The following is an 11,030-nucleotide window of genomic DNA, read 5'->3' as shown; positions in this document are numbered from 1 at the left end:
CCTTCTGCCAATTGGCCTGCCAAGTGTTTTCCGGTCTCCAAAGTTGAAAGCCTTGGGGAGATTGCTGTTGCCAGAATTGATGAACATGGATTTGCTCATTTTGCTGCATGGTTGCTTACCACTTGGGTTTGTTAAAGAGAGAGGCAAGTTTGGGAAGTTGTTGCCAGGAATCTTCCCAAAATCTCGCAGTGGTGCCTGAGTGAATTTCCCAGAAGCTATGCGCTTGAACAAAAGCACTATGTATCTTGGCAGCATTCCAAATTAGCGAGCCAGGAGTGGTTGAACTGAATCGGATTAACTCCTCCTTTGAACTACCTGGAGCATATTTTGCCTACCAGAGACGACCCCAGGGAGTGTGCGGTTTAGAGATCCAATTCCACCATATGCGTGCACCCATGATGTTGTTGCTGTGAAGGGGATCCCTCAGACCTAGTCCCCTAGCTGATTTCGGAAGATAGACTTCCATCCATTTGACCAGAGCCCATTTTTTGTTGTGGCCCAAGGAACCCCAAAGGAAATTTCTTTGAAGATCGCGAATATTCTTGAGAACCCATTTCAGGGCAGCAAAAATTGAGAACAGATACAGTGGCATGGCTTGAAGAACAAATTTGATGAGGATAATCCTGCTAGCAATGTTAAGAGAGCGGTAAGTCCAGGAGGAGAGCCTGGTTTCTAAGTTGTCAAGGAGGGTCCTCCAAGAGGCATGTTTGATAGCAGAATCAAACAGGGGAGCTCCCAGATATTTCGAAGGAAGCTTGGCTATTGAAAACCCCGGAATCCTGGCTATGTTCCTCTGAGTGAGAAGGGGAGTATGGAAGAAAAAGAGCTGGGATTTGGAGGCATTGATGGTGGTGTTAGAGGCTTCTGAAAAAGGATTGAGCAGGAGTTTAAAGGCAGAGGCTTCTTGTACTGACGGATGGCCAAAGAGCATATTATCATCGACAAACTATTGGTGAGTAATGGGAGATTGGCCATGCAACGAGATACCCTTTAAGGAGTGAGAATTAGAAGCAGAATGAAGTAGGCAGCTTAGCCCTTCGGCCATGAGAACAAAAAGGAACAGAGAGAGAGGATCACCTTGACGGATGCCTCGAGAAGGATGAAATGGAGGGGAAGGGGAACCATTAAGAAGGATGGAAAAGCAAGGGGAGGAAATGAGATTCATTATCCATCACGTCCAGGTGGCATTGAAGCCAAATGCTAATAAGGTGTGTTTAATATAGGACCAGCTTAGCTTGTCGAATGCTTTGGAGAGATCTAGTTTGAGGATCATACCTGGTTTTTTTAGTATCTTGAGGGAGTGGATCACTTCGTGGGAAAGAATGACACCATCTAGAATCTGGCACCCTTCTACATAGCCCGTCTGCTCTGGCGAGATGAGGAGAGGGAGAAGAGGTTTGAGCCTGTTCACCACGACTTTGGAAATAAGCTTGTAGATTACATTACATAGCGTAATCGGCCTGTACTTGTCAGGTGTATTGGAATCTTCCACTTTAGGAATGAGCGCTATGAAGGTCGTGTTCAGGGAGGGAAGGACCCAGTGCATCGATCTAGATTCATCCACCAGCTCCCAGACCTCTTGTTTGATGTGCTCCCAGAAAGCATGGAAGAAATTGGCTGTGAATCCGTCTGGCCCGGGCACTTTACCATCCTTGAGCTGGGCCATTGCGTCCTCCACTTCCTGCATTGAAATAGGCTGAAGCAGCTTTTTGTTGTGATCCTCATTTATGATTTTAGGAATGTGCTGCACTATAGCTTGTATAGCTTGATTTCTACAACCCGGGGGTTCCTTAAGAATGTCCTAAAAGTAATCTTGGAATTCCTGTGCCACGTCTTCATGCATCTCCAGTCGCTCCCCTTGCTGGTTGTTGATGAATGCAATGTTGTTGTGCATTCTTCTTTGAATGGTTGACCTGTGAAAGAATTTAGTATTTTTCTCCCCATCCTTAAGCCATCTGATCCTGGATTTTTGTCGCCAGAGAGTTTCTTCTTGCTGCCTTCGTGTTTCAATCTGAGAAAGGAGGGTCTGTTCCTGAAGTGCATAATCCTCCGTTCTTCCCTCAGAGATGATACATTGTTGCAGAGTGCTCATTTGCTGCTCCAACGCTTTCCTTTGATCAAATATGTTGCCAAACTGAGTGTGATTCCAAGATTTCAGCACTTGCTTAAGGTATTTTAGCTTTTGTTGAAATTGAAACATTTTGGCTCCTGCGGGGGGAACAAAGGATTTCCAGGCAGCGATGACCACTTCTTTGAAATTGGGATGTGAGAACCAAAAGGATTCGAAGCGGAAAGGTCTGTTGCTCTTAGACCCTGGTCGTGACCATTGTAGCATAATGGGCCAGTGATCCGAGCCTACATGAGGCAGGATGGATGCGTGGAAGTCGCCGCCCAAGTGAATGGCATTATCCGTCAAAAGGAATCGGTCCAGTCTTGAAGCTATGTGCTGTGATCCCCTCCTTTTATTGGTCCATGTATACATGCCATTCGAGGTCTGAATGTCCATTAGTTGATTGCTGTTTATAAAGTTTTTAAAGCCTATGCTGTCTCCTTCCAGTCTTGCTCGACCTCCTGATTTTTCCTCCAACGCTGTGATGATATTGAAGTCACCACCACTTATCCAAAGGGGATGGCTCCTACCAGAGTTAAGAGTAGTGAGTGTGTTCAGCAAATCCAACTTTTGTTGAGTGTCCTGAGGAAAATACACATTAGTGAGAAGACCATGGATATTGGACCCAATTAGGTGGAATGTAGTTTGGATGAAGAAATGAGAGGCATGAAAATCTTGTAGGGAGAGAATCTAAGGATTCCACAAGATTGCTAGCCCTCCAAAAGCTCCTGAGGCATCTACAGAGACTGATCGACATCCTATCCATACTTTATTTAGAATTTTCTCCAATACAGCGCTGTGGCCTTTGGTTTCTTGTAGAAAGACTAATGAAGGCTTTTCTTGCTGGATCAAATTTTTTAGCATTCGGTGTTTTGCAGGGCTATTAAGCCCTCGCACATTCCATGAGATTAGCTTCATGAGGAACCATGGGGAAGAGATTTGAAAAACTTGGTCAGCTTGGGGAATCTTCCTGAGTCCACCAACATTTCTCCAATAATAATAGTTCTTTGCAGATCCATTTTGCGCCCTCTTTTTTTCGAATCTTTCAGGATTTTTTTACCATCCCAAGGACTGCCTGCCTGGATGCCAAGGTATTTGTGTTGCTGAGCTCTAGTTAAAACAACTTCAAGTCTGTCTATATCTCTAGGGGGAATGTCATTGAATTCTCTCTGTCGACACGCTGCTTCCAGTTTGAGAATGTCCAGACCTCCTAGATCTACACTTTCTGGTTCCTCCTCCATGTGTATCGGTTTGTTCTGTTCCTCCTCAGCTAGCTTTTGATGAATACTGGGAGCTAGAGATCCATCTATCTCCATGGTGGAAGATTGTAGGGCTGTGTCAGAATCTTGAATTTTATCACTGGAGTTTGAGACGGGAGAGCTAATGAAAACGGACTTTGAGGGCAAGTTTGAAGAATTTGGGGGAGGCTTTGGAGAGGAGGGGGAAGGATCTGAAGGTGGAATGAAGGTATGATCCTCCACGATGGTTTGAGAAGCCAAGGTTTCAAAACTATTCCTTGTTTCAGGATTCTTGGGAGCTTCTGGAGCAGCTGGAGATTTCTTGGGAGCTTCTGGAGCAGCAGGAGATTTCTTGGCCTATTTTCTATGACTGGAGACCCTAGTAAAACCCTCAGCATCTTTACTCGCATCAGTTGCAGAAACTTTAGATTGAAGATTCAAAGGGCAGTCCCTGAAAAGATGGCCATGTTCATGGCACCTTCTACATCGAAAAGGGATATGCTCGTAGTCTAAAGTTTGGATCCATTCAAAATCGTCATGAAATAGACTTACCGAATCTATGAGTTCTTTGGCCAAATGCATGTGCACACAGATCCTGGCGTAGGAGGTGTATCTTCTGGATTTGGTTTCCTCGGCGATTTTGATGAAGGCACCCAGGCTGTTGCCAATGTCCTCTAAGGTCTCCTCGTTCCAGTATTCTGAGGGAAGAGAGTACATGCGTATCCATACCGAAGCCCAGTTGAAGTCCTCTTTGTCTGGATTGAACCTTGCTTTCCATTCACGAAGATACAGGCCTGCCGAGTTGAAGAAGTACGGTCCTCCTTCGAAGATGCGATTTTTGTCTTCCAGACAATTAAAGATGGTGGTAAAGAAACCTTTGGGGCCAAGCTGCAGGGTGACTTGTCCTTTGGGCTTCCATTTGGAGGCGATCCAGCCATGCAAGGCTTTTTCAGTGGGCTAGAATCCGAGGAACTTGCCTATGAGTGCATGATCCCTCATATATTGAATGTGTTTATTGATTCGATCACTGGGAAGATCTATTTTGATTCGCTCGGCCGACTTGGGAATGCACGTCGCCGAGGACACTTTTGACCTTGGCATTGAGTTGCTCTGATTTGTACTTTTGTTTTTGGCTACTTCATGGCCAGCAGCAGTGTCCTCACTATTGATATTGTCAGGATCGGTGCGGATGGCATCATTTTGGATGGGGCCAGAATCGTTTGGAGCACCTACGATTTCTGGAGTGTCAGAGGAGGGGCTTGAAGCAGGAGGGGGGCAGAGCCCACCCCTCTGGAAGGCGGAGCCATGTGGAGATGATCAGCGCCGAAGAGGGACGGGAGAGCCGAGGGCGTAATGGAGATGGGCAGCAAGCTTGTTCAGGAACCCTAGCAAGGGCAGCCGAATCATCGCCTAACAGAAGTTGCAGACCTATAATAGCAACAATATGCTTTAATACTTGGTATTTTTAGATAAGAATACATTTTTAGTTACATACAGTGATAATATAAATAAAATCTAACTAATTTATATGTGTGTGTGTATATATATATATATATATATATATATATATATATATATATATAGATATATAATTTAATATACTTTTTATTCAAATTTTAAGCCTCATATTTATAATAAATAAATTTACATGTAGACATAGTTAAAATATTTTAATTATAAGCATGCACATTCAATTATATATATAAATTTATAATATAAATAACTTTTAACTAATATATATTTTTATAAATATATATAATGTTTAACTAATATAATTTTAATTAGTTTTTATTAAAAATTGTATTTATAATAATAAATAAGGTTATATATAAACTTAGTTAAAGAATTTTAGTTAATTTTAATCATTTAATATTTATAAAATAAATAAATAAATAAACAAACTAGTTAATAATAATTCCCTAACTCATGGTCCAGTGTTTTGTAGCTGAAGCCCAGTCAAATGTGGTTGTTTCTTTTGGTAAAAAATAGTCATTTCTTTCTAGCCATTTGAATGGTTCATCTCTCTATTTAACGGGTTACCATGATCTAATTCTTCATCTTGTCCTGACGATGAACCGCACTTGCTAGTTCAAAATGCGTCGACAAATGAATTTTGATGTGATTAAATCTGAAAACATCTATCAACAATTTGATATGGATCATAGAAGCCTTAATTCAATAACAATATCATTATTAATAAAGCTAACTAATATAAATAAAAATATTAATAATATTAATATTGTCAGGTCGGAATGGTACAAAAATCTAACAAATGTTGCAATATGACAAACATTGTCACAATGTGACAAATATTGTGACATTGTAGAAAACATTTTTGCAATTTTCATCATATTGCAATTTATCCAATGTTCTAATATGACATTACAAAATTAGTCAACCAAATGTAATAATGTGGTTGACTATGGTTGACAGTCAACACTCTTCAAATTCTATCAAACATAATCACCTATTAATATTATTGAATAATATTGATAATTAAACATATTATGATATTGGAATGGTTCATAAATCTATCTAACATTGCACTATGACAAATATTGTTGTAATGTTACATTACATTTGCAATTTATCCAATGTCGCAATGTGACATTAGAAAATTAGTCAACCACATTTATTGATGTTGTTGACTATGTTCGACTATGTTTAACTGTGTTTGACAATAAATAGTCTTCAACTTCAGTCAAACACAATCACCTTTACATATTGTTGCTTAGTATTAATAGTCAAAATATTAGACCACATTAGTCAAATATAGTCAAAAATTATTTTAAAAAGTCAACCATTGTTCAAACATTGATTCGAACTTAAACATGAACGCAAAAATTACAGATATAATCGTAAACACAGAGATGGGGCAGAAAAACACTTCATTGCATTAATAGAAAAATACTAAACTATGCTTACAAATAGAATGGAGATAATATAACTCGGGTGATGGTAGCTTATCTCTGAAGAGAGATGTGGCAGCTACATGCCTCTGAATTGTGTTACAATGAGGCTCAAAGGCCTATTTATTATTTAGAAACAATGGAAAACCCTAAACATCCAAAACCTAACCCTAGAAGATGAAGCACCAAAATTGTGAGCCCCGTTTGGGTAAATTGGTACATCAACTTCCGGGGGTCATAACTTTGGCATACGATCTCTGTTTGGCTATCATAATACCTCGTTTCAAAGATCTCAAAGAGAAGGTAAAAAAAAAAAAAAAAAAAAAAAAAAAAAAAAAAAAAAAAAAAAAAATTTGAAAAAAAAAAAAAACAAAAAAAAAAAAAAAAAAAAAATAAAAAATAAAAAAAAAAAAAAAAAAAAAAAAAAGTTGTTTAGGGCCTCAAAATCGCTCCAGAAGTTCACCACCCAAAAAACTGCCAAAAAATAGTAAACTGTGTTACAATTAAGGAAACTGAAAAAATGAAAGAGATAGTGTTGGGGGTCAAAGTGGAATAGGCGAGTGGCCACCAATATGCATCTGGATCATTCCTCCCCCCTTAGGAATCAATGGTCCCCATTGCGTTGAGTGCCTCCATGAGATGGGGAAACTTCTACTGAACTTGGTCCCTAGTGAGCCACTTGCATTGGGAGACTTTCATCCCATCTGCGTGGATGCTTCGAGTTATACATGCATAGAATTTGTACGATCATCCTCCTGACAACCTGTATTTGGCCATCAGTTTGGGGATGGAAATTCATCGACTTAGTGAGTTTTGTATCCAGCATCGATGAGAGACTTTACCAAAATACACTCAGGAATTCATTGTCCCGATTTGAGATAATTGATTGAGGGATTCCAAAGTGTACCCACACTTGCTCAAAGAAGTGCTTAGTAGTGGCCTCTGCTGAGATACTCTTATTGCAGGCCACCATGATGGCCATCTTAGAGAATCTATCGAGGACCACAAAAATGCAATCGTTGGTGTGCGTAGTATAAGGAAGGCCCGACATATAATCCAAGGAGACAGATTCCCAATGCTGACTAGGAGTAGGTAGAGTAGTATACAGGCCTTACTTCTTAATGGTTAGTTTGTAAATGGCGCAGGCAGTGTAGGATATAATGTATTTCCCAACATCCTCACAAAGTTTCGGCCAATAAAAATACTTCTGTAATACTGCCACTGTTTTCTCTACTTCGAAATGTCTAGTGACCCGACTTTAGTGCGCATCCCAAATCATCTTGGCATGCAAACTAGAAGGAACACATATGTGTCCCAAGTGGCATAACAGTGCATCCCGAAGGTGAAAATTTGGAACTTTCTTCCCTTCTAGGACTGTCCGGTATATGCTGTCGAATTCTGGATCGCTCTTGTAAACATGTAGCCACCCTGATGTCTTGTGCCCACAAGAGTCGAGCGCAGTGATCAGTGCCATGACCGGTGGTTTGTTGAGGGAATCAACAACATTATTGGTGTTGCCGTTCTTATACTTAATGTTCAAATGGAAATTTTGCAGATAGGTGGACCGTTTCTGATGGCGATCATTGTGCAACTTCCCTTGTGTTTGTATGAACTATAGAGGTCGATGGTCTGTGTGGATGACCATTTCCTTTCCCAAAATGTAATGCTTCTATTGATGGCAAGCTTGCACAGTGGAATACATTTCTTTTTCATAAGTGGGGTACTTTCAGACTGTGTCTGAAAGTGTCTCACTGTGGTAACCTACTAGATGCCCATGTTGAGTAAGAACTACCCCAATAGCATAGTCGGAAGCATATGTCTCAATCTCAAATGGTTGTTGTAGGTTTGGTAATGTGAGCACTGGTGCAAAATAGAGGCAATTCTTCAACTTAGAGAACGCTCGCTGTTGGGTTTCTGATCAAAAGAACTTTTCTTTCACTTCGCCCTTGGTGACTTGACTTAAAGGCCAAGTGATATGAGACAACCCCAACACGAACCTACAGTACAAATTGGCAAGACCCAAAAAGCTCTGGAGCTCTTTTAGAGTGGTTTGGGCTGGCCAATCCTGAATGACTTCTATCTTGGATGGGTCCACATGTACACCTTGCTCATCAATGATGTACACTAGATATTGAACCTAGGTCAGGCCAAGGTGCATTTCTGCAAGTTAGCACGCAACTTGTGTTGTCGAAGGGTTTGAAGGACCTATCGAATATGGTGGAGGTGCTCTTCCCAACTCTGGCTGAAGATCAAGATGTCATCTAAATACACCACCACGAATGCATTGGTGAAGGGTCGCAAGATGTCATCCATCAGTCTCATGAAGGTTGCAGGGGCATTCGTCAATCCGAATGGCATGACCAACCATTTGAAAAGGCCCTCCTTGGATTTGAAGGCAGTCTTCCACACATCAGAGGGTTCGATAGGAACCTGGTGATAACCTGACTTCAAGTCAATCTTGCTGAAATATTTACCCCCCTTGAGTTTGTCTAGAAGGTCATCAATCCACGGGATTAGGTACCTATTCCAAATAGTGATCTTGTTCAGTGCCCGATAGTCAATAGAGAGTCTCTAGGTCCCATCCTTCTTTTTGTAAAAATAAAATTGGGCTCCCAAAAGGTGATGAGTATGGCCTGATGTGCCCTTTTTGCACTAGTTCCTGAATCTACCTCTTGACCTCATCATTCTCGAGAACAGAGCATTGATAGATTGGTCCATTCGGTAGCGGCGCGCCCGGGGTCAGATCGATGGAGTGCTTGGTCTGAAGGTGTAGAGGTACCACTGTGGGTGAGGAGAAAATGTCCTTGTACTCCTCCATGACCTTGTCCATATGTTGCTGTTGTGCAGAGGCACCCTTCCTGGAAGCCATGGCCAAAACCTTATTCTTACCTTGGGTGCGAATCATAATGAAAACCAATTACCTGGTCTGGGAAATGATCTTACTCCATTGCTTTGTAGTGATAAAAGAGATGGCATAGGCGGGGATACCTCCGGTATCATGTACAACTTATTAGCCAAAGTAATAATCATAGAGTGAGGTCTAGACTCATATACAACATGTCGTTTCCACAAGTATGGTTGTCCTAAACATACATCAGAAAATTCAAGAGGAGCAATGCCACACAATACCTCATTCGTAAAGGGCTCAATGCTATAGCGAAGGAAAAACTGCAGGATGATGCAAAGATCTTGTCCTAGGTGAAGCCACCTAATGGTGTACGACCATGGATGTGCTATCATATTTAGGCCCATCCGCTTCATGACTTCTATTCAACTATGGTTCTTTTAGCTCCCACTATCGACAATGAACTGTAGTGGAGAACCCTTCACCAACATCTGTGAGAGGAAGAGGCGTTCCCCCTCTTCTAGATCTTCAGGCTCAATTTTCTGGATCTTTGTGGTGACCATGGTGGCACTAGGCTCCACATCAATGATCTGCTTCCCTTTTTCATTCCCCTTATCGGGTTTTGATTCAGAGTCAGAACCTGCGTCTAATTCGAAAGCCTTTATCTTGCCCACTAGTGACCACTTGGCCCTGTTATCACTCCAAGAAACTCTCTTAGGCTGTAGCTCGGAGATGCCTGGTAACATATAATCTTCAATATTGTTCTCTGAACTATTGGAATAAATGATGGTTTGGATCAAGTTAGATAACCATTTCATCTCTGTTTTCACATAATACATGCTTGAACACTCTCACCAATACAAGGCTTTCGTCCACTAATGCTCAATAAGTTATAAATTCAATGGATAGATGGATAATACTAACTATACCAGCAGATTGCATACATAAACATATATCAATGGCTAGCTACAAGTAGCAAAGAAGTTTGCAGATCTAATATATCAAAGTAGAGATAAGATGACAGTTATCTGGCCTTAGACACAAAGAAAACATGAACAAACTATTCAAGTGCAAGTATAGAACAACAAGAGAATGGACATTGAATATATAATGGCAAAAGACGCTTATATTGCATAGAATGAAGATGAGAAGCTTGAATGAACAGAGGAGCAATAATCTCCAAAGGTTGAACACTTATTACATCTTACTTCCAGCTATTTATAGCCTATTTACAATGCTCCTAAGCTTTCTAGAAGGCTCGAAGTCTTAATTTGCCTGATACGCATTGCTAACTGATTTGATGCCCTCTAGGCAAGCATCGGATCAGATTTTTCTACTTCTGATAGTAGAGTAACTGATTTCAGATATTTTTGGTGGCTTGATGTGCTGTCTGGGAGTTTTTCTGTGCTAGAGATGCTCCATAATATTTTTTGGGGGTGGCTATTTCACTCTCTAAGCTCCCTAAACATTCTATTTCGAGCTGCAGCATGCTATGGCCCTTCTCTTTCCCTTTCCGGGCTTTGTTTCTTGACAAACTATCTCCTGGGTGTTTTTATATGATGAATTGGGTCTTGGGGCCTTTGTGTTTCCCTCTAAACTGCAGATAGTGACTATTTTGGTTGTATACAATGAAAACGCTACAACACTGCTAAATCCCGCCCATCAGTGTGTGTTTTGGACTTCAGAAGTCCTAAAATATAGTTTAATTATCCATCAGGTCTGCCCTCTTCGCCATCGCAAGTCGCATTTGGCCTGGCCTATGTATTTTTCTTATATAATGAAATATGCGAAAACAGTGAAAAATGCATAAAAAATGTTTTGGGCGGACTTCAAATTTCATATATTCCACTTCCAAACCCTTTCAGGTCTGGGCTTCATTGCAATCAGCACTGGCCAAAGTTCCATCATATTTCATTTATACAACGGAA

General features: G+C 40.9%; 1 protein-coding gene across 1 annotated transcript; it reads right to left on the bottom strand.

Annotated features, from left to right (window-relative positions):
- Positions 1 to 331: 331 nt before the first annotated feature.
- LOC149160601 (uncharacterized) lies at positions 332 to 2,506 on the bottom strand. Its single transcript, XM_089434651.1, has 3 exons — positions 1,914 to 2,506; positions 1,276 to 1,772; positions 332 to 864 (listed from the first exon to the last, which is right to left on the bottom strand). Exons 1-3 carry the CDS (start codon positions 2,504 to 2,506, stop codon positions 332 to 334), a joined length of 1,623 nt encoding a protein of 540 aa, XP_089290777.1.
- Between the last annotated feature and the right edge of the window lie 8,524 nt (positions 2,507 to 11,030).

This window comes from Pinus tabuliformis, chromosome 5_2 (genome assembly GCF_031772625.1).
Source record: "Pinus tabuliformis cultivar Carrire ecotype Pingquan chromosome 5_2, CPIR1, whole genome shotgun sequence".
Classification (NCBI taxonomy): Eukaryota; Viridiplantae; Streptophyta; class Pinopsida; order Pinales; family Pinaceae; genus Pinus; species Pinus tabuliformis.
The sequence above is the reverse complement of the archived record's forward strand: the minus strand, read 5'-3'. Positions and strand labels throughout refer to the sequence as shown.